Genomic DNA, 23749 nt, shown 5'->3' with positions numbered 1-23749 from the left:
TCAAAGAAAGCTCAGGACTGCTCATGTGGCCCTGGAATTCACCCAGGCTGGTGTCTTGGGAAAAGTTTTCAATGATCAATAATCGCGCCTTGGATAAACCTCAGTGGCTACGTGAAAAGTTGCAGGCTGGTGTCTGAACCAAAGAACAAAGGGCTTTGGATCTCTTGTTTTTCTCAGGTTTTGGGTCACACCCTGTGGCGCTCAGGAGCTCAAGGTTTGGGGGACCAAATGGGATGCCTGGGATAGAACCTGGGGCTGGCTACGTGGTGCAAGGCGAATGCTCTACTGCTGTGCTATTGTTCTTCCTTCCTTCCTTCCTTCCTTCCTTCCTTCCTTCCTTCCTTCCTTCCTTCCTTCCTTCCTTCCTCCCTCCCTCCCTCCCTCCCTCCCTCCCTCCCTCCCTTCCTTCCTTCCTTCCTTCCTTCCTTCCTTCCTTCCTTCCTTCCCCCTCCTCTTCTTCTTTTCTTTCTTTCTTCTTTCTTTCTTTCTTTCTTTCTTTCTTTCTTTCTTTCTTTCTTTCTTTCTTTCTTTCTTTCTTTCTTTCTTTCTTTCTTTCTTTCTTTCTTTCTTTCTTTCTTTCTTTCTTTCTTTCTTTCTTTCTTTCTTTCTTTCTTTCTTTCTTTCTTTCTTTCTCTTTTCTACTTCCTTTCATCCTTCCTCTTTCCCTTCCCTCCCTCTCCCAATTTTTCTCCCTCTTTCCTACCTCTTTCTTTCTCCTTACCTACTTAAACTTCCAGCCTGCCTGCCTCCCTCCGTCCTTCTTCCCTCCCTCCTTCCTCCCTTCCTTCCCCTCACTTCTACTGATGCTGGGGGGACCCTGGAGCCCAGATGGCCTCTTCAAGGCAAACCCCCTCCCCACAATGCACTCACTCTTAGTCCCAGTTTTGCTCCTCTGAAAGCTGCAAGCTAGGGGGGACCCCTGGGGAGGGGGCTCCTGGTTGGTTCCTCATTTGCCCCCTGGGGCACCTCCCCCAGACCCTGTTGGGTCGGTTTGGGTCCCCCCAAGACCCTCGTAGTGCGCAGGGGCAGAAACCAGCGGGCTGGAGACCCCCCAAAGGCGTCCCGGAGTCTCTGGGTGGGTGGGCGGGGATGACCTCTGCCGCCGGCCCCCCACCCTGGACAGCAGCGGGCGCAGGATCCAGTTTCAGGCCCGGCCGGGGAGGAGTCGTCCCGCCGGCCCGGCCCCCCTCGGGGCGGGATAGTCGAAGGCACCTCGCTGCCGGCTCCCCGCTCCGAGCTGCCCGGCCCGCGCGCCTTTGTCCGGCCATGGAGCGCCCCGCGCCGCTGGTGCTGATGCTGCTGGGGATGGTGGCCACGGGGATGCTCGGCCGCGCGCTGGCCGGCCCAGGTAGGGCCCGGGGAGGACCCGCGACCGCCCGGCCCCTGCGCGTCCTCCGGGGGTCCTGGCCCTCTCCCCTCCTCTGGGGTCCCCGGCCCTAGAGATGGGCCCCCAAGACCCCCAAGCAAGGCCCCGGGGAGGTGGGCCAGCGCCCCCGAGGGTCACCCAGGTCCCAGGGCCTGTCCCCAAGGTGGGCACTGCGCAGGAGGACCTCTATACTGGGAGAGGGGTCAAGGGTTGGGGTGATGATAAGGGGCCAGGCTCATAGGTGAGCTTGGGAGGGGAAGGAGAGATGAGATGGGATGGGGGGGCCCCAGGCCTGATCCCTGACCCTCCTGATTGACTGACCCTTCCTCTCTCTCCTCCCTGACCCGCTAACCCCTAAATCACCCTCCTGGCTGACCCCAGACCCAACTCCGGTGAACTGGGCTCCTCCGGCTGCCCTCGACGACCCTGGTGGGCTACTCTTTGTGGGGTCCCTGCACTGGCCTGGTAGGGGTGATTGGGATGGAGGAGGTCTTCAGGACACCCTGTTGCAGTGAGAGCCGTGAGGGACAGGGACAGGGATGGTTTGAGCCACACTCGACACTGTGGCTGGAGGGACCCCAGGGACCCCAGATCTTGCCGGTGTCCGAGCAGTGTCCGAGGTGCTCTGAGTTCTCATGAGCAAGGTCACTTTGACACACCCTGGTCTTGTGGGCCCGGATTTGGGGCTCACGAGTGCTGACTGCTGCTTGTGGAGAAGGGGGCTCTAGCGTACCCCTTCCTTGTCCCTTTGCGGGCTCCCTCTGAGTTTCAATAAGTTTTTAGGGTGGAAAGGGGGCTCCTCTTTGGGACTGCACCCCTGAAGGTTCTGGGGTTCCCTTAAGTCCAGTCCAGCTCAGACAGTGAGTGCCCTGGACCTCCGGGGATTCCTGTGGGGTTCCCCCCAGATTCAGACTTTCTAAGTGATGGTGAGTGGATGGATATAGATGGATGGTGGACTTTGCTGAGAGGTGCCCTGCGTCCCCTGGAATGCAGGGGGGTGCCGCTTCCTACCGAGCCTGTCTGTCTGTCTTTCTGTTATTCTGTCTGTCCTGCAGTGGGATGAGGGGGTGAAGGGGGCCGGGGGGCGGGTTGGGAAAGAACCACTCGCGTTTTCTCCAAGACTCACTCAGTTTCTGGCCCAGGTTTCGACTCCTCGCAGAGCAGGGCGCTGTGGGAGGAACAAAGGCGCGAGAAACTTGGCTGGGAACTGGGCCAGTCTCGCTGTTCTGGAAGGTTCCCAGCAGGCGGGGGGTTAGTGGAGGCATGAAGAGGGGCCTGGGGTTGGGGGGAGCTCTGGGACAGCACCAGGGACTTTTCCTGCGGGGCCTGGCTCACTCCTGCCTGCTCTTGGCCCCCTGCTTGAGTCTGCAGGGGGATACAAGGAGGGCAGCCTGCTGGCCCCAGCTGGCTGTTAGGGAGCAGGGATGAGTCGGGGGAGCAGCCCCATCTCCAGAGTTGTAAGTGGGGGGTTTCTTAAGGTTCTGGGGGGCTGGTGGCAGCCCCGTTCTTAGTGTCTGTTGCGTCTGTTTTCTCTTGTCTTCTGGTAGGGATCTTGCCCAAGACTATGCAGTGGAACTTTCCCAGCCAGGCTTTGGGGAAGAGGGTTGATCCTTCACGTCGTCTCCCCCTCCCTTCCGGGGTGGGGGACCCAGTAAAGCCAACCTTTATAAAGCAGCTGCCCCTGCAGAAGGTCAGGGAGGACTTCCTGGAGGAAGCCAAGGGGAAAAAAACCAAGGTTGAAGGAGGAGGCATTGGCTCCCTGTGGTGGGGGTGGGGCTCCCCAGGTCCCTGGAAGAGCTTGGGCAGAGAGGACTTGGGGTTCCCAGAGATCGGCCAGGCGGGGTGGGGGTGGCTCTTTCTGTGCCTCCTCTTGCCTGCAGCCAAAAAGCTGGGCCTTTGAAGTCAGGGAGGGTGCTGGAAGCCCAGTGTTTCGCGTCAATTTGGAGTGAGGGAACTTTGCAGTGAAGATTTGCAGCAGCAGATCCAGTAGAAAGGGGTTCTTTGGGCGGGGTGGGGGGGTGGGGGGGATCAGAAAACTCGGGGATCAGCAGAATGCAATATTCGAGCTTGATGCCAAAGCGGAATAGCGCCCCCTAACCTCGCCCCTCGGTACTGCAGGGTGTGGAGCTGGCAGGCCCCTGCCCACCCCAGCACCCCTGGGCCCAGCTTGGCCACATCTACTGACAGAGGGGATGCCAGGAGCAGCATAAGGGAACCTGGGGACATTGCTTGGGTGAACCCACTAAAAAACAACCAATAAAAGTTTATTTATCTTTTTCTTTGTTTTGGGGTCACACCCAACAGTCAGCGCTCAGGGGTTCCTCCTGGCAGGCTTGGGGGATCCTATGGGATGCCGGGATCAAACTAGTGCTGGCCATGTGTGGGCAGATGTCCTCCCTCCTATGCTTATGCTCTGCCCCCAGTGAAGGGGTCAGGTTTTTTTTTTTTGGGGGGGTCCCTGCATCTCCTGGGGGGAGCAAAGATATAATAGACTAGAGCCAGTATCAAGTCCTCTGGGCCTGGGGTATGGTGAGGGAGGTCTTGTCTACCGGGATGCAGACCCTGGCTCACTCTCCTTACACCAGAGGGGAAACTGAGGCACAGAAAGGGGAGGAACTGTGAGTCTGTCTGGATTGGCTGCTTGTCCCCTTAATTCCTCCAATTAGTTCCTGAAAGCTGGAGTCCCCTTCCTGCCCACACTGTTCCTACATTTACGAAGCAACAGTTAGGGGTCAGGGGCCAGGAGGGGACACGTGGCTGCCTGGAACTTGGGCGTCACATGCTATGGGGTTCCGGTACTTGGCACAGAATCATCCACTGTTTTGCAGGCCCCAAAGAGCTGCATCTGGCCCCTTCCTGTCCATTAATATGTCCCCTGATGGCCGTGTCCTGGGCGCTTCCAGTCTCTAGGCCCGGATCTCTGCAGCCGTGACCTTCCAGATAGGGACACAGGCTGTGACTGATACTTCGGGGGCCCCACTCAGTCCCCCATGCTAGGAGCCCCCTCCCCCAGGTGGGCACACACCCAGCAGTTAGGGTTGACAGTCACTGTAGGTCACCCCGGGCCCAGATGGGACCGGGGGATCAATGGGGTGCAGGTGAGTGAGCTGGGAATGGGGAGCATTGCCTGTGCCCCAACTGCATAACCAGGATCCCCGGCCTTGAGGACGAGGGTGTGGGAGATGGAGAGGTTGGAGGGATGGGGCTGGCCTTGCTCACAGCTGACCCTGTTCGACCGATGGACACAGCGCCCCGAGTATACCTGAGTAGCACAAACATGGCCTCAACACAAACAAAAAAATGAAAGAGAATTCACGTTGTTAAAAATCTGTGTTTTTTGGGGGGAGGGCCACACCCTGTGGTGCTCAAGGGTTCCTCCTGGCTCTGCGCTCAGAAATTACCCCAGGCTTGGAGGACCCTATGGGATGCCGAGGATTGAATTTGGGTGGTGTAAGGCGAATGCCCTCCCCTCTGTTCTATTGCTTCGGTCCCAAATCTATGTGTGTTTTTAATTTGTACCCCTCTCAACAATGCTAACAGGCCTGGCTAAACATTTGTTTTAAAGGGTACATGAGCCAGAGATATAGGGCAGTGCTGAGAGATGGTGTCGTCAGAGATATAAGGTGGCGTCAGAGAGATATCCTATGCTGAGAGATAGTGCCATTATAGAGATAACGCTGTACAGGGAGATAATGTGTATTGTACAGAGAGATAGCGCCTTAGAGAGATAACCCACACCAAGAGACATTCCTCCGTAGGGCGCTTGCTTTGCAAGTGGAAGATTCTGGTTGAATTCCTGGCACCTCCATATGGTCCCTTGAACCCTCCAGGAGTGATCCCTGAGCACAGAGCCAGGAAGAAGTAAGCCCTGAGCACTGCCCCTACCCCAAAATGCCCCCACCCTAAAATAAAAAGGTGCAGGGCCTGGGAATGACTCAGCAGGGTGAGGGATGGGGGCTGGCTGACTCTGGGGCAGAGTGATTGGTCCCTCCCGTTCGACTTCTTTCTACTCAGGAGGTTCCAGACCTTTCTGGGTCGCAGCCCTGGGCCGCTGACCTCTGGGGCTGATGGCTGGGAGTTCGGAGATGGAGCCTTGGTGGCTCGGGGTGGGGGTGCCACGCTCTGTCCTCATCCGCCCCTCCCTCGAGTGGAAGGCCTGTCTCCACAGAAGCTCACGGGGATTTTTCAGTGGGATTTTGAGCTTGGGGCCAAGTCATCACAACGGTTGCAGGAAGTGGACTCTCACGCTGGTCTGTGTGATCGTGTCCTGGGAGAAGAGGGGTGAGCTGGAGAAATGTTGGGGGGCTCAAGGCTCCTCCCTCCTCTCCCGTCTCTCCCCTGTCTCTCTGCGAGGTAGAGGTTGGCCACCCCATTCTGTGCTCTGGAGCGATTCCTGGCTCTACTCAAGAGCGCCTCCTGGTGGTGTCCAGAGGCTTCTATCAGTGACTGACTTGGTGTCTACTGCATGACAGGTTCTGCCTCCCTTCCCCTGTGCCAACCCTTTGGGAATCTTTTCTCTTATTTGTTGTGCAGCCAGCACCCTGAGTTTGGGAGAGCAGCCTGCAAGGGCCCCAGAAATCAGCCAGAGGCATCAGCATCAGGGTTGGGTCAGCCAAGGCAAGATTCACTGGTGTCCTTCCTGGGGGCCAGACACTATCCACCACAGACTGTGGGACCAGTGGGGACAGCATGAGGGCATCGCCCTGATTCCCTCTCTGCCTTCACCAGGCCAGCGTCCCAACACCACTCTGGGGTACCTTTGCATCCCAGTCCCTCAGCTGGGCCACTCTCTGTCTGTGAGGCCTTGTACTGCCTGGTCTGGCTCCAACCCTTGAGCACTTCTTGGGAGAGTCTTATAAAACCATTTTGACAGGAGATTAGAGTTTGAGGCAGAACCTTTCAGAACCTTCCTACTGAGGCACAATGAGGCCTATTAAGGCTGTTTGTTTAGTTGTTTGAGCTTTTTTTCCCCCCCACTTTCTTTTGCTTTACTTATTTATTTAATTATTTTTTTTTGTTTTTGTTTTTTGGGCCACACCCGGTGGTGCTCAGGGGTTACTCCTGGCTGTCTGCTCAGAAATAGCTCCTGGCAGGCACGGGGGACCCTATGGGACATCGGGATTCGAACCAACCACCTTTGGTCCTGGATCGGCTGCTTGCAAGGCAAAGCGGCTATCTCTCCGGGCCCTGCTTTATTTAAATAAAAGGAATCACATAGTTGATCTAACTGACTATAATAAATTTTGTTTCCAGATGAATGAGCATTGAAAAATAAAGTTATTGAAAAATAAAAGAAAGGAAAAATGTAAAGAAGGTTTTAAGATCAAAAAGAAAGAAAAAAGAAATAAAGTAGCAAACACATTTGTGAAAACTACTGTATCTTCAATGAAGTCATTAATACAATGACAGAGGTTTAGTAAGGTCTGTTGGTGGCTGAACATTCTGTTAAATTGGGGTGTTCCTTGAGTTTGGTCATATCGGTGTTCCTGCAGTGAATCATAGAGGGGCTATGAGATGGGGCTGTCGAGGGGAAATGGTAATTCTGGGTTGTTTTTTTGTTTGTTTGTTTGTTTGGGGGCCACACCAGCTGTGCTCAGGGCTGGCTCCTGGCTCTGTGCTCAGTGCTTGGGTGCTTGGGGAATTATATGGGGGTGTCGGGGATCCAACCGGGGTCAGCCGTGTGCAATGGAAGTGTGTTCACTGCTGTATTCCTACCTTTGTGGCCCCATGATTTTTCTGTTTGGTTTGGTTTGTTTTTCCTTTGGGACCACACTCGGCGGTGCTCAGGGCTTCCTCCTGGCTCTGTGCTCAGGAATCATTTCTGATGATGCTTGGGGGACCCTCTGGGATTCCGGGGATCTCTGTACTATCTCTCTGCCCCCCATGACGTTTCTGGTGCATCTTTTCTGGGGGTCCAGCTGCCCTGGCTTCTCTTTTCAGGTCTCCAAGGGAACCTGGGAGGTTTGGCTGGCTGAGTGGAGGTTCAGTGGAGGCCTGAGGATGCGGTGGTGTTGGGGGAATATGGGCCAATCTGATGGTCTTCAGCCCCCCCCCCCCCCCGCCACATCCTGTGCTGCAGGGAACCCGGCTTTGAGCCTCTTCCTAGCCCAGAGCTGTTTGTTCTTAATTCTTTTTTGTTTGTTTGTTTTTGTTTTTTTGGCCACACCCTGCAGTGCTCAGGGGTTACTCCTGGCTATCTGCTCAGAAATAGCTCCTGGCAAGCATGGGGGACCATATGGGACGCCGGGATTCGAACCAACCACCTTAAGTCCTGGGTCAGCTGCTTGCAAGGCAAACGCCACTGTGCTATCTCTCCAGCCCCTCATTCTTAATTGCTTGCAAGGCAAACGCTGCTGTGCTATCTCTTCAGCCCCTCATTCTTAATTGTTGATGTGAGTGACTGGACATGAATGCCTTGAGTTGTGACCCCAGGGGCCTGGTTTGGTGACGTAAGGAGTTGGGGTGGGATATAGGGCCAGAGAGATAGCACAGTGGGCAGTGCTTTTACTTGCATGTGGCTGACCTGGCTTCGATCACTGGTGTACCATAGGTCCCTTAAGCCTGCCAGGAGTGATTCCTGAGCGCAAAGCAAGGAGGAACCCCTAAATGCCTCTGGGTGTAGCCCAAAATCCAAGGAAAAAAAGGAGTGGGGGTGTAGGACATTGAGGGGGCCACCCTCAGGGCTTCCTGGGCGGGCACCCCCACACCTCTGCCAGCTCCTGCCTCGGAGCCCGACCCTTAGTGCCTCTCCAAGGCCCTCCTTCACGCTTTGCACAAACAGTAGCTGTGTGTCTGCTTCCTTCCAGCAGAGTTCTACAGCCTCAGACACAGCATGCCTCTCACAGACTGCCCCCTGTGGGCTCAGTCAGCCAAGGGTGGGGGTCACGGAGTGTCTCAGAGTCAGAGCTCAGTTGGGCTGTTGAGCCCACCAGCTGTGACAGAGGGGTGAGGCTGTGTCCTCTGTAGGCCCCCCAGGATGGTCCTGCCCAAGGGTCACTTTAGCCTAGGCCACAGGGATTGTGGGTGCCCGTGCGCCCTCCCACAGGGGTCTGGACATGGGGGCCACAGGAGGCCCCTCCTGTCAGCCCAGGGTTCCCCAGGCCCGAGGCTTGGGTGGATATGAGTATGCAGAGCCCACGTGTGTGTGTGTGTGTGTGTGTGTGTATTGTGTTCATGGGCACACACGTATATGCGTGTTTGTGTGCAGACTTGAGCACAATGTGTGTGCACGCTGTGTGTGTGTGGGCGTGCTGGGTCTGAGTGAGATTGTCTCTCCTCTGAGGACAGGAGCGTCTCTGGGCCTCGCTCTGTGGATGCTTCAGCTCAGGGTGACTTGCCTGACCTTGCTGGCCAGGGGTGTCCCCCCCCCCACCTCCCCAGGGGCTAGCTGATTAAGCAAATCCAGAGAGAGACCAAATCTGGGTGATTCACTTCTAGGAAACAAGAGATAAGACAAGGGAAGGCGAGTACATGTCTGACAATGATGACCCTTGGCCGGGATTAAGGCACCTACCGGCCAGCAAACGGGGTGCGGGTGGGGACAGTGAAAATCTAGTGAAGGTGTTGAAGGACAATAAAGGGGTCTGGGCACTTTGTGGTGGTGGGGTGGTGTCATTTCTGAACATGCACCCAATGCCATGTGCCGGGCTGTGCGGAGCAGAGAAGAAACTGCTTGGGGAGTTGGGGAGTGGGGAGACCTGAAGAGTCGCCCTATGGTCTCGAGAGCCACAGACCAACCAGCTGGTCCATGGGGTTCATGGCTTGGTCCTGGGCACCCCTGGGTGCCAGGAGGTTCCCTCTGCTCCTGCCCCTGGCCTTCACATCGGCAGGGATCTGTCTGGGTGGACTGGGATGCAGTGTAGACCGTGTCGCTGCGTAACAGGTGCCATGTGGACGGGGATGCCATGTTTACTCTTTCACTGTGTAGACGGGCTGTTGTGTGGACAGGGTTTGTCTCTACAGCCACTCACCTGTGAGCTGTGGAGACACAGGGGAGACTCGGGCCAGGGCTGGGGGCCCTGGGGCTAGGGTCTCCACTCCCCCTTACTCTCTCTCCCCACACAGTGGACACCGACGTCACCATGGAGACCTGCTGCGCTGAGGGACACCACACGGCCACGCAGCAGAAGAGCTGCCCAGAGCCTCGCACTGCAGTGTCCCGGGAGTGCAGGTGCATGGGGTGCTGACAGGGCCCACCAGGCAATGGGGAATAAGCAGTCACCTTCCCTTCTTGCTGCCACTCGGCTGGCCCGGCACGTCCTTCCTTGGGTGGCAGAGTATTGGGACTTTCTGCTCACAGCCCAGAGGGTGTCAGGTGGGGGTGGGAGTGGGGGTGAGAAGACAGTGTGACCAAGCCTGCTTTGAGGACACCTATGTGGGTACCTTCACACCCCAGCATGGCCTGGCTGTACTTTTTAATATTTTATTTGTTTTTGTATTTTGGGCCACACCCATTGGCGCTCAGGGGTTCCTTTTGGCTCTGCACTCAGAAATCGCTCCTGGCAGTCTTGGGGGACCATATGGGATGCTGGGGATCAACTTGGGTCTGTCCTGGGTTGGTCACGTGCAAGGCAAATGCCTTACTGCTGTGCTATTGCTCCGACCCTAACTTTTCAATTTTTCATTTGGGGGCTACAGCCCAGTGGTAGGCCCTGGGCCATTCCTGGGGTGCATGAAAGTCTGTAGGGTGCTGGGTTTCAAACCCAGCCAGAGCCCCAAACCCACTCCTGCTCGACCTGATGATTCCATTCGTCCCATCCCTCAGTGGATGAGCTCTGCGGCATTTTTGGGCTCCTGTAACAGAGGCAGAGCCTCTGAACTCAGAGGTGACTCAGGGCTGTTTGCAGGCTTGGTATGAAGAAGCCCTGGTTCTACCCTCACATCCTCTGACCCTCAGCACTTCTGGGTGTGGCCCAAAAAGCAAAAGACCAAGGGGAATGAGGGACCCTAATAAGGGAAGGCATTTATCTTGGAGGCAGTTGATCCTGGCATCACATATAATCTCGTAAGCACCACCAGGAGTGGCTCCTGAGTGCAGAGTCAGGAGTGAGCCCTGAGCACCGTTGGGTGTGGCCCACAAACCAAAAACAAAACAAAAAAGAAAATCTCTACAGATGGAAAACCAGGTTTCCAAACTCAGACTTTCTGAGCTCCCCTGCATGCCAGCCGGTGTCTGTGTCTGTCACGGCCTTGCAGTGCCCTATCCATTGAGGTGCTCGGGCCACAGACACCCCCCCACCCCCAGCTCTCAGGGCTTTTGTTCCACCACCTCCACTTGAATCAGGAATTCAGGTCTCTCCATTGGGCACGAGGGGCTGAGAGTAGGGACTGCCATGCGGTAGGGGCCACATTCAGCACTTATCCAGGGACTGGGTCACTCCCAATGGTGCTCAGAGGTACTAGGGTCCTATCTGCTGGTGCCTAGGGGACTAGGTGATGCGAGGGATGGAATTCAGGGCCTCTCTGCAGTGCATGTACTCCCACCGCTTTGCCATGTCCATGGCCCTCTGTCCACTGTTTTGGAGTTTCTCCTCGGAAGCAGGATCGCTGGACCCCAGGGGAGTTTTTATTTTTGCAGTTATATTTGAGGTACCACCAAGTGGTTTCCACAGCAACTGGACCCTTTTACCTTTGCACCCACAAGCAGTTTCTCCACTTCCTGAATATGGCTTGTTCTCTGTTTAACCTGGTGCCCTGTGGATGGATGGATGGATGGATGGATGGGTGGGTGGGTGGGTGGATGGATGAGTGGGTTGATGGATGGATGGTGGATGGTTAGGTGGATGGGCATATGGATAGGTGGATAGGTAGATGGGTGGGTGGATGGATGGGTGTATGGATGGAAGATGGGTGATTACGTGGATGGGTGGATAGGTAGATGGATGTGTGGATGGATGGAGTGTGGGCGGGCGGATGGATGGTGGATGGTTATTTTGTGGGTGAATGGGTGGGTAGATGGATGGGCTGATGGATGAGTGGATTGATGGTGAAAGAGAGATGGATGGGTGATACACAAGGGTTATATGTGTATACATGGGTGGGTAAATGAATAAATAATGGGGATGATGATGGATGAATGATGATGATGATGGATGGATGAGTGGATGGATGGATGGACTCTGTTTTTTTCTCCCTGAAACCCAACACCACAGTCTGGGTAGGGAGTGACTTTGCCATGACATGCCTGCCTGGGGCACCTCCTAATGAAGAGGCTTCCTGACTGCATTTCTCAGAACATCCTGAGAGGCGAGTGCATGTCAGAGAAAACAGGTCAGAGAGACCCTTCCCGGCGCCCGAGAAAGCAGAGGTGGGTGAAGGCAGGAAGTGCCTGGCTGGCATGGGGTCCAAAGGGGCACCTTCTCTCATTGGCTCAGGTTGGTGCCCCTCCTGCCTTGCTAGGCTTTGCCTTTAGACAGGTTTGGGGTGCCCAGCTCACCGGTCTGAAGTGTAAGGAAGCCACAGCTGGTACCATCCTTATTCACCATCCTCATTTCTTGTGAAGCTCCACTGGAAACGGTTGCCCTGAGACCGGAAAAGAACTGGGAAGATCTGGGCTTCTTCTGGCCCCAGGCTGGCCACCAGATGGGCTTTGGGAAACAGGCATTGTGTGGGGAGACCAGAACTTGGGAGCAGTCAGTGTGGTCCCAAGTGACACCCACTCTGGAAAGCTACCCAGGCAGGCAGCCTTAGTCTCTGCACATGAGCGGAGCCCCTTCCTGGTGATCTGGGGTGAGGAGGGTGGGGTGCCCCCCCCCCCCCCCCCCCCGTCTATGCCCTGGCCCCCTGACAGTGCCCTTTGCCGCAGGATGGTCCAGGAGCAGTGCTGCCAGAACCAGGTGGAGGAGCTGTTTTGCGCTAGTGGCATCAACCTGGCTAGCGAGCAGGAGGACTGCGCGGTCACACTGGCCGATAACAGCAGCCTGGAGGCCATGATTGTGAAGGTGAGGGTGCCCCCTGGAGGCCGAGATCTCCCTATCTCCCTTTGCTTATCTTTCTCCCACTCTCATGGCTGAAGCTCAGAATCTGGCCTCTTTGTTTTTATTTATTTTTTTAAGTCAAACCCGGCAGCGCTCAGAGGTTCCTCCTAGCTTTGTGCTCAGAAATCACTCCTGGCAGGCTCGGGAGATCATATGGGATTCTGGGAATCGAACTGGGGTCCATCCTGGGTTGGCCACATACAAGGCAAATGCCCTGCCGCTTTGCTATCACTCTGTGAATCTGTCCCCTTTAAAGCTTCTGGTCACAGAACTTCCCTTCCAGATCTCTGGAAGAGGAAACTGAGGCTCCGAGAGGGCCCTGGCCCCTGCATCTTTGTGGGGTGCTGGAGTGAGAAAACAGGCCACACCAATGGACATGGCCCTCCTGGGCTGGGTGCAGGGGTGCCTGGGATGGGGTGAGTTCCTGCAGGAGAGGATTTGGATCTGGGGGTGTATTTCCAGCAGCAAGACAAGGAACGGTCAGAGTCTGGGGTGCCCTGTCCAGATTTTTCTCTGCAGGGCAGTGGAAGATTTGGGGCCAGAACCCACCTTCTCCCTGCCTCAGCCCTGCTAGAAGGTACTTGGGGATCAGGCTAGGCCAGCTGAGTTGGGGAGAGACAGAGAGCACCTGTGGTTGTCTAGGGTGGGGCGAGCTATGGTATGTTTTCCAGATGGGAGTCACTCAGGTCCTGGAGGGGGTGGACATGGCAGCGAAGGGGCATTGGCCCTCTGGGGTGGATGGCGCATCCCGTCTCATGCCCCCCACCCACATCCTTCCTTCCTCATGACATCAGGACTAAATTGGGTCTTTTCTAGCCTCAGGGTGTAAGTGGTCCCTGGGCTGAGGATGACTTTGGGAAATGGGGTTGCGGGGGCCAGGCCTCCCACCCCCCCACTGTCTGGAAGCAGAAGTGAATCCAGTGAGCCTGCTTTGCCACGCCTGGCCTTGTTCCCAGCACAGCTGCTCAGGGCTCGGGCACCGGCTCCAGTTGTCTGTGCAGGCGGTGACCAGCCATCGCTGTGTCCAGGCACCTTTGCCCAGGGGATGGGGCTGCAGGGGCGGGGGTCTGAGTGGGTGTGGGCGCTGCCCCAGCCCCCCAGCCCTGGGCAGGCTTCCTCTGCAGCACCCGCTCCTGTCTCCTGTCTCCACAGAGGTGCTGCCACTGCTGCCTGCTGGGCAAGGCGGCCCAGGCCCGGGGCCAGAGCTGCGAGTCCAGCCTCATGGTGGGCTACCAGTGCGGGCTGGTGTTCCGCGCCTGCTGCGTCAAGGGCCACGAGCCGGCCGAGCTCCCCCCGGGCCACGTTGCTGACCTCCCCGAGCCCCGTACGTCCTGGAGGGGTTTGGGGGCCTGGGTGTTGGGGGTCAGACGTGGGTCTCGAGCGTACCTGGCGCTGTCGGTACACAAGGACAAGAGCCTGTTTACTGCTCTGTGACACGGGGGTGGCTCATCCAGGGTTCCTTGTCTACACACACGCATACTCACAATTCACACACACACACACACACACACACACACTCTTACACATGTGCAGACATACACACACCTGCATACACACAGTCAGTTACACACACCCTGGACACACCAGTCATACACAGGCACTGCAGGGTGTAGCCTTAAAAACAAATCAACACAACATTGGGAGGTTTCTTTCCATGGGACGGGCTCGTGCCCTGATAACTTGGTCTCTGCTCCCCTCCCCTTAGCTAAGATCTCTGGGGCGATGGAGGACATGGATGACCCCTACCTGAACGACCGCTGCCGAGGTGAGCCTGGAGGAACCTTCTGGAAGGGGAGTCTGTGCGGTGGATCTCCTTCGAAGTCTGAGCTCAGGGTTGGCTGAGCAGCGGTGCTAGGTCTCCGGCTCCCAACTCCTCCCTTTCCTCATGGAAGCTAGATTTGGGGGTTGGTGAGGGACCCCGGGGATCAAACTTAGCAGGCAGGCTACAGCCGGGGCTGGGGCATCAGTAGGTGTCCTGGACCCCAATTCCCACTTTTTTGTTGTTTTTTTTTTGTTTGTTTTTGGGTCACACCTGGTGGTGCTCAGGGGTTACTCCTAGCTATCTGCTCAGAAATAGCTCCTGGCAGGCACGGGGGACCATATGGACCACCGGGATTCGAACCAACCACCTTTGGTCCTGGATTGGCTGCTTGCAAGGCAAACGTCGCTGTGCTATCTCTCCGGGCCCACCATTTCCCACTGTTAACAGAGGGGAACATGCAGCCTGGAAACAGGTCGTGTAGGTTCCCTTTCCGCAGGTAAAACTGCTGTTCTCGTGGGGGCTGGAGTGGTAGCACAGTGATTGGGTGTTTGCCTTGCACGCGGCCCACCCAGGACAGACCTGGGTTACAGCTCCAGCATTCCATATAGTTCCCCGAGCCTGCCAGGAGTGATTTCTGTTTTTTGTTTTTTTCAGCCACACCCATTTGATGCTCAGGGGTTACTCCTGGCTAAACGCTCAGAAATTGCCCCTGGCTTGGCGGGACCATATGGGATGCCGGGGGATCAAACCTCGATCCTTCCTTGGCTAGTGCTTGCAAGGCAGACACCTTACCTCTAGCGCCACCTCGCCGGCCCCCAGGAGTGACTTCTGAGTGCAGAACCAGGAGGAACCCCTGAGCACCGCAGAGTGTGGTACAAAAACAAAAACAAAACAAAACAAAACTGCACTTCTCATGGGGTCCGAGCAATAGCACATCGGTAGGGCGTTTGTTTGCCTTGCACGTGGCTGACCTGGGTTCGATCATCAGCATCACATAGACTTCACTAAATACTGCCGGGAGTAACCCTTGAACAGCCTTGGGTGTGGCCCCCAAACCAAACCAAAACAAAACAAAGCAAAACAGACTATGCTTTTCTTTTTTTTTTTTTTTTTGGTTTTTGGGCCACACCCAGCGGTGCTCAGGGGTTACTCCTGGCTGTCTGCTCAGAAATAGCTCCTGGCAGGCACGGGGGACCATATGGGACACCGGGATTCGAACCAACCACCTTTGGTCCTGGATCGGCTGCTTGCAAGGCAAACGCCGCTGTGCTATCTCTCCGGGCCCCAGACTATGCTTTTCTTTCATGGAACATTCCAGCGTGTCTGGCCTGGCTGCGCCACACCACAGTGTGTCCAGCAGCTGGTCCTAGCTGGCCTTGTTTGAAATCACTGCAGGATGTGGTCTGACAGGGCAGGAAGCAGAGAGGTCCCTTCTCATCGGCCCCCAGAAAGCCACAGTGCCTGGGTGGGGTTGGGGTGGTCTCCCTGGGGAGAAGCTGCTGAGACTCCTCAAGAACTGTGGGGAGGGTCTCCCCCGATGCTGGAGGCCCAGCTGGGGCAGGGAGACAGGAAGTGGCCAGAGGGGCAGCTGGGCCCAAGGCCTGGGCGACCCCCAAACTGATTGATTACATGTGTCCCGATGAGGCTCTGAGCACTGAGCACTATTCCAGCTACATCGCATAAGGGCAGAGGAGTGCGGTTCACACTAGGCGAGGGGCAGTGGAGGGGCAGCGGGCAGTGGGGCCCCATCCTGAGGAGCCTTTTGGGGGTCTAGGCTGCACCCGGTGCTCCTGTGATGACGGCGCCCACTACTGTCCACTGTGTCCCTTCTCCGAGGACAAGCAGAGTGGCAGCTCCTAGGGGTGCTGGGACCCACCCTGCGGCTCTGGGGATGCGGACTGACGCCTCTTTTCACTCGCAGGTGGCGGGCCGTGCAAGCAGCAGTGTCGCGACACGGGGGAGGGCGTCCTGTGCTCCTGCTTTGTGGGCTACCAGCTGCAGGCGGACGGCGTGTCCTGCGAGGGTGAGCACTCACCGGGGAGTACTCGTTGGGGAGCATATGCTGGGGTACGCTTGGGGAGCACTCCTAGATGAGCACATGCTGGGGAGCACTCACCTGGGATCACTTATTAAGGAGAATGGCCAGGGAACACATTCTGGAGAGCACACATGGAAGGCACATGCAACCCGGAGCCCAACTCTTAACTGGGAAAGTCAGTTAACACACTGCACACCAGGGCGAGGTTCTGGCTCGCTTCCAAGGGGGCTCGGCTGGTGGCCTGGGCCTGAGAGATGCGGGGGATGGAGGAGAGGACAGCAGTCAACAGGGAACTCAGGTACCTCAAAGGCTTCAGAACAGAGTCTGGGGGGTCTTGGAGCTTAGACCTGAGAGGAGGAGTGGTGAGTGGACGGAACTTGCAGAAAGCTTGGTGCTTGGGGCCGGAGCTATAGCACAACAGAAGGGCATTGCCCTTGCACGTGGCCAGCCCGGGTTCGATGCTCCGCACCCCAGAGGGTCACCGGAGCCTGCCAGGAGTGATTCCTGAGCCCAGAGCCAGGAGTAGCCCCTGAGCACTGCCAGGTGCGGGCCCCAAAGCAAAACTAAAAGAAAGCCCAGTGTTTGATTTTCAGCGCCCCCTGCTGGGCTGAGCTGGGCTGGGCTGCAGGGTAGAGCCAAGATTTAAACAATTTACACATGGGGGAGAGCAGTCAGGATTTACAGTGTGTGTGTGTGTGTGTGTGTGTGTGTGTGTGTAGAGCCAAGATTTAAACAATTTACACATGGGGGAGAGCAGAGTCAGGATTTACAGTGTGTGTGTGTGTGTGTGTGTGTGTGTGTGTGTGTGTACACATGGGGGAGACCAGAGTCAGGATTTACTGTGTGTGTGTGTGTGTGTGTGTGTGTGTGTGTGTGTGTGTGTGTGCAGAGCTGGAATTTGCCCATCTGTGGTGGGCCAGCACAGTGTCCTTCAGCCCCACTCGGCTTCAGTAGGTGCCTCCAGGCAGGCACCAGGATCTGCGTTTTTCACTCAGTTTCTGCTTTGGGGGCCACACCTGGTGGTGCTCAGGGGCCGCTTTTGGCTGGGGCTGGGGGGGACTGGGTGGTGCTGGGACAATCCTAGGGGCCCCCGTGCAGAGTGGGTGCAGTACTGGGAGCCCAGGGTCATGCCACTGTGCTGATAGCATCTCTCTGTCTCTCTCTCTGTCTCTGTCTCTGTCTCTCTCTCTCTTTTCTTTCTCTCCTCTCTTCTGTCTCTTTCTTTCTCTGTTTCTTTTTTTTCTTTCTCTCCTCTCTCTCCTGTCTGTCTGTCTCTTCTCTCTTCTCTTTCTTTCTCTTCAATCTCTCCTGTCTGTGTCTGTCTCTCTGTCTGTCTTTTTCTCTCTGTCTCTCCTCTTTCTTTCTTTCCTCTCTCCTTTCTCTCCTGTCTGTGTCTTTCTGTCTGCGTCTCCTCTATCTTCTCTTTCCTCTCCTGTCTTTCTTTCTTTCTTTCTTTCTTTCTTTCTTTCTTTCTTTCTTTCTTTCTTTCTTTCTTTCTTTCTTTCTTTCTTTCTTTCTTTCTTTCTTTCTTTCTTTCTTTCTTTCTTTCTTTCTTTCTTTTCTTTCTTTCTTTCTTTCTTTCTTTCTCTTTCTTTCCTTTCTTTCTTTCCTTTCTTTCTTTCTTTCCTTTCTTTCTTTCTTTCTTTCCTTTCTTTCTTTCTTTCTTTCTCTTTCTTTCTCTCTTTCTTTCTCTCTCTCCTCTCTTTCCTTTCTTTCTCTCTTTTCTTTCTTTCTTTCTTTCTTTCTTTCTTTCTTTCTTTCTTTCTTTCTTTCTTTCTTTCTTTCTTTCTTTCTTTCTTTCTTTCTTTCTTTCTTTCTTTCTTTCTTTCTTTCTTCCTTCCTTCCTTCCTTCCTTCCTTCCTTCCTTCCTTCCTTCCTTCCTTTCTTCCTTCCTTCCTTTCTCCACTCTCTCCTCTTTCTCTCCTCTCTTCACTACGTCTGTCTGTCCCTCTCCTAGATATCAACGAGTGCATCACGGGCACCCACACGTGCCGGCTGGGTGAATCCTGCATCAACACCATGGGCTCCTTCCGGTGTCAGCGCGACAGCAGCTGCGGCACCGGCTACGAGCTGACAGAGGACAATGACTGCAAAGGTGCGAGGGGCCCCGACCCCCAGGGTGCAGGGCACACAGGCGGGGTGTGTGTGTGAGGGGTGGCTATAGGATAGGCAGCCGAGCAGGGAGTGGGTTGCTCCGCTGAGAAGGCGCCCTCACCAGGAACAAAAATCCCCCTTTGACCCGAGCACAGACTTTCTGGGCTCCAGGCCCCTGAAGTTCGAGGCTTGTTCTTTATTCCCGCTTGTGGCATCAGAACAAGGACGAGGCAGTGTCTTTCTGCACCCCTCAACCCTGCCACCCCTAGGCCATGCACTTTCCAGCGCGCACAGGACCTGGCAGGATGCAGTTTTCTGTCCTGGGTTTCAAACCCTTTGCCAAGGATAAAATCCCTTGCCTGGACGCATGGGTGACTCCTGGCGTTGGCGTTGGAGATCTGGGGGACTGGCTTAGACAACCCCCGCTGGTCCCCCCATGGCCCTGTATCCTCGCTGGAACTCCTGGGTCTGACCAGCTGTGTTCGAATACTCAGAACCTAGACAGCATTGAACTTCAGGCAGAGAGTGGCCGGGTCACAGCACCCCAGAAGCCCACTGCCTGTGAGGGGAACAGGTGGGCAGTTGAGGACGGACAGACACACTGGCAAGGCTCTGCGACCCCAAACCAGCCAGGCAAGACTTGAGTTGTCGGTCACCTAGCAGAAAGGCGGCGGCTAAGAGCTGCAGAGGGAGATGGAGTGGGTGGGGTGTGGGGGGGAACAAGTGTTCTAGGACTCCCCCCCCCCCATAGGCCTTGACCTTGCTCTGGCCATCGTCAGTCGGGGGTGGGGGGGTGAGGCTGAGTCCCGAGTGAGGCTTTGTGATGTTGAAATGCTCCGCGGAGTGCGGGGGCCCTGTGCTAACCTTCTCCTTTCTTTATGACGCGCCAGATATTGACGAGTGCGACACTGGTATTCATAACTGCCTCCCCGATTTTATCTGTCAGAATACTCCGGGATCCTTCCGCTGCAGACCCAAGCAACAGTGTAAAAGCGGCTTTATACAAGATGCACTAGGCAGCTGTATTGGTAAGACACGCTGCCGCCAGGGTCTCCCCGCTCCGCCAGGTGGGGCGCCAGCTCCAGTTTCTCGCATTTGGGGGTGCACACGGTGTAGTAGAAAAGGGGGCCCCTGTGCTTTTCAGAGAAAGGGGCCGTCGTGGTAGGTGTGTCTAGCCTGGAAGGGGTTCGTGATACATCTTCTTGGCTCCAGAAATTACCTTCCAGGGTGAGATGGGCATTGATGGTAGGGGCCAGGTCTCAATAGAACATTATTTATAGGGGCCAGAGCAATAGCACAGCAGTACGGCATTTGCCTTGCACGCAGCCAACCTGAGTTTAATTCCAGCATCTCATACGGTCTCCTGAGCCTGCAAAGGGCAATTTCTGAGTGCAGAGCCAGGAGTGCTCAGGGATTCCTGAGCATCGCCAGGGTGTGGCCCAAAGACCAAAAACCAAAAAAGAAAAAACTATTGATAGGGACCGGAGCAGTAGTACAAGAGAAAAGGCATTAGCCTCCTGTGTGGTCAACCCAGGTTTGACCCCTGGCATCCCATATAGTCCCTCAAACACCACCAGGAATGATTCCTGAGTGCAGAGCCAGGAGTAAGCCCTGAGCGCCGCCGGGTGTGGCGCCAAAACAAAACAAAATGGCTTTATTTATAAAAATAGCCTACAGGCTGTGCCAGCCAACTTGGTGAGATGATGTTGGGGCCTGGGATCCCCAGTTTGGAGCCACAGGGTCCCACTCAGGTGATTTCCTTCTTTGCGCCTCAGTTTCCTTCTCTCTGAAACTGTCATACGGGTTCCTGGGTTCAACAGGAGCATCGCCCAGTGTCCTGTTCTACGGAATCACCGTTTCCAGGGTTGGGGGTGCAACTCAGAGTAGAGAGCGTGCATGAGGCCTTCACAGGGGCCTTCTCACACTCTAAATTAGGGTCTCAGAAATCCTTCACTAACCACCAATTTTGGGGTGCGGGGGGGAGGAATAGTGGGCTGCTGAGCCTTGTGGGTTCATAGACACGCTTCTGGGCTGGATGGTGGTTCTGGAAGGGAACGGGACGAGGTTGGGTCACGGTGCCAGGAAACCCAGCTTTGAGCTGGCTGCCAGGTGGCACCGAGCTCACTGCATGTGCCTGGGAAAGCTCCAGGGAAAGATCAGCTGCCGGCTGAGGCTGGCACAGGGGAGCCTCCGCAGGGGCTGGCATTCGGGTCCAGCCCCAGTGGCCCCTAATGTGGCAGGAGCTGGCAGAGACCTGGGGTGCCCAGGAAAGCCCAGCATGCAGCAGCTGGGGTCTATTCCCAGCATCACATGTCCTTGAGGGTCTCCGGGAGACATCTAGCATTCGGGGGGTACCCAGGACTCCACATCATTGCAGGGCCTAAGGAGTTTCACTCTCTGGGCCCTTGTGACGAACCAGCAACTCAGTGCCCAAAGATCGTTGGTGGGAGGGCAGGAGAGTTAACACAGCGGGGAGGGCGCTGGCCTTGCACACAGGCAACCCAGGTTCGATGCCCGGCACCCCACAGGTCCCCTGAGCCTGCCAAGAGTGATTCCTGAGCTCAGAGCCAGGCGTGAGAATAAACAGAGCACTGCAGAGTGGAAGAAAATAAGAGCAGGACATCTGGGTGTGGAGTGGGTTTGGGAAGAAGTGAGTGCTGGTGTATGTGTGTGTGTGTGTGTGTGTGTGTGTGTGTGTGTGTGTTTGAGTGTGTGTTTGCGAGTGGGCCCAGGGGTCCTGCAGCGCTGGGTCCAGCACGTCCGTCACTCCCCTACCCCCGCAGACATCAATGAGTGCCTGAGCACCAGCGCCCCCTGCCCGCCGGGTCAGACCTGCATCAACACGGACGGCTCCTATACCTGCCGGAAGAACGTGCCCACCTGTGGCCGAGGCTACCACCTCAACGAGGAGGGCACACGCTGTGTGGGTTGGTACCAAGTCGGGGATTGGGGTGCAGGTGCCAGATCCTGAGCTATTTTCTCGGCCCTGCTGGCTGAGCACTATTGAATGAGCACTGTGGGCCTGGTCCCACCCCCCCACATAAAGCCCACCCCTGTGATTTTTCCGTTTCCACATGGCCTCATTGCTAACTGGGTGAGGGACCCCCCCCCCAGCCAGATCCCCATGGTCCATCCTTCCGCTCAGACCCAGAAATCACTCATGGCAGGCTCGGGGGACCATATGGGATGCAGGGATTCGAACCACCATCCTGCATGCAAGGCAAACGCCCTACCTCCATACCATCTCTCCAGCCCTCTATAGTTTTTTTTTTGCTTTTTTTTTTTTTTTGACACATAACAGTGCTCAGGGGTCACTGCTGGCAGTGCTCAGGGGACCTGTGGGATGCTGGGGATTAAACCCAGTGGGCCAATGCCCTCCCCGCTGTGCTCTTGTTTCGGCTACTTCTGAAGTCAAGCTGGCCACAGACAGGCCTTTTCTGACTTCTCTTCCTGCCATGAGCTACAGTTCTCAGCGGCTTGGGGGCTTCTGGCCTGTCCCCTCAGCTTGGCCATTGTGCCATCCACCGCCTGGCCGCTTCGCTCACCTCTCTCCTCCGCTCCCCTCTCCTTCTCTCTGTCATCCCTCTCTCCCTTCTCCCTCTCTCTGCCCTCCTCCACACCCCCCACAGACGTGGACGAGTGTCAGCGGCCCTCGGAGCCCTGCGGACGGGGCCACCTTTGCATCAACACCCTGGGGAGCTTCCGCTGTGAGTGCCAGGCTGGCTACTTCTTCGACGGTGCCAGCAAAACCTGTTTGGGTAAGTGGGCACCTCGAGGCTGGGCAGCTGGCTGGGGCCAAGGGAAGCGACCTCGTCATCTCTCTGGCCCCCTCCGGGGGGGGGGGGTCCTCACTGTGTGCCTGAAGGTCGGGAACTCTGCTTGATCAAGACCCCCTTTTTGTTGCGCCCACCCACTTACCCCCTGGCTACTGGGCCTAGGATTGTGCATCCAAACAGGGTAACAAAGGGTCAGAGAGAGAGCGCAGTGGGCAGGGCACTTACTGTGCACATACCCGACCCGGTATCCAGCTGCGGTATCACAATCAGACATCACACACACATCACATCACATCCAGTCCCTGAGCACAAAGGCAGGAATGAGCCCTAGAACTGCCAGGTGTGGCTCGAAAAACTAAAAAATTGAACAGGGTGGGCCCGAAGAGATAGCACAGCCGGGCGTTCGCCTTGCAAGCAGCCGATCCAGGACCAAAGGTGGTTGGTTCGAATCCCCGGCGTCCCATATGGTCCCCCGTGCCTGCCAGGAGCTATTTCTGAGCAGACAGCCAGGAGTAACCCCTGAGCACCGCCGGGTGTGGCCCAAAAACCAAAAAAAAAATTGAACAGGGCTTGGTTCAAGGATGTGTCTGTCCCTTGGGGAGAGGCCCCACCCGCTGGCCAATCCAGACTCCCAACCACAGTGCTCAAGCTTGTTTCATCTTCCTGCCCACCCACCCCTTCAGGGCCCTTTGGACTTTCTCCGGCTCACGCTCTGCTCTGGGGGCACAGCCCGGAGGTCGGGCAGGAGGGATGGAGGCTGCCCAGCTGCCCCGCCGGGGTGTGCTACTTCCTGTTGACTTGTGTTTGTGCGTGTCTGCATGTGTGTGATATGTATGTAGCCACACACGTACATGTTTACACATACATGATGTGTTTCACCAACAGTGTGCAAATAGATACCCGTATCAACAGATAGATACCTTGTATCAACATACAAGCTCACGTAGACAGCACATACATACTTGTGTTTCTGCATGTATTGAAGCGTGCGTGTTTGTTGTTTGTACCTGACATAGTCACTAACGTGTGCAAATGTGGGATGTGTTCACGTGTAAATGAGGACACAAGTTCAAATGTGTTGATGGCTTCCTGTATGGTTTACATCTAGCGTTGTGTGCAGACGTGTGAAGATGTGTATTCCAACACCAGTGCACCCATGGGCTGTGTTCTCGTATGTAAACACACGTGTGCTCCCATGTATGTGTTTAGTATGTTGTAAATGTGTGTGTGTGTGTGTGTGTGGCATATCTTTACTGCCAGACGGGGTTGCATTGGCCGTGGCCTCCGTGGCCTGAGCCTGGTCCGTGTCCCCTGCAGACATAGACGAGTGTCGCCGCTTCCCCGGGCGCCTTTGCAGCCACCGTTGCTCCAACACACCTGGCTCCTACGCCTGCAGCTGCAGCACCGGCTTCCGCCTGGCCCCCGACGGCCGCTCTTGCGAAGGTGAGGCCGGCCCACTCCCCTGGGCTGCCCTTCTCAGCCTTGCTCAGAATCGGGGTGTGGTGTGGGGGTTTGGTGGGTGTGGTGGCAGTGTGGATGCCCCAGTGTGGTGACCCCCGACAGACGCTGAGTGTGCAGGGCCTGGGCTGTACTCTCAGGGTCTTGATTTCCTCATTCACGAGTCGGGGCTCAGCTTTGAGCCCTATGGGGTTTCAGTGCCTCCTTCCCGGACTTCTGGGAGACGCCTACTGACTGGGTGGGGGATCCCAAAAGATACCGTGGCTGTGGCAGTACTAA

At 56.1% G+C, this 23749-nt stretch overlaps 1 protein-coding gene across 1 annotated transcript in view; it reads left to right on the top strand.

Moving 5' to 3' along the window:
* Positions 1-1250: 1250 nt before the first annotated feature.
* Positions 1251-23749, top strand: part of FBLN1 (fibulin 1) — a 33416-nt gene continuing 10917 nt past the window's right edge. Inside the window, 11 exon segments of the mRNA XM_049771756.1 lie at positions 1251-1348; positions 9431-9536; positions 12171-12306; positions 13495-13666; positions 14048-14107; positions 16026-16127; positions 18100-18237; positions 19127-19264; positions 21020-21163; positions 21866-21994; positions 23330-23455. Coding sequence (XP_049627713.1) covers positions 1267-1348; positions 9431-9536; positions 12171-12306; positions 13495-13666; positions 14048-14107; positions 16026-16127; positions 18100-18237; positions 19127-19264; positions 21020-21163; positions 21866-21994; positions 23330-23455 — 1333 coding nt within the window. The 5' untranslated portion in view covers positions 1251-1266.

This window comes from Suncus etruscus, chromosome 4 (assembly GCF_024139225.1).
Source record: "Suncus etruscus isolate mSunEtr1 chromosome 4, mSunEtr1.pri.cur, whole genome shotgun sequence".
NCBI classification, from domain to species: Eukaryota; Metazoa; Chordata; class Mammalia; order Eulipotyphla; family Soricidae; genus Suncus; species Suncus etruscus.
This window is presented reverse-complemented; position numbering and strand designations above follow the sequence as displayed.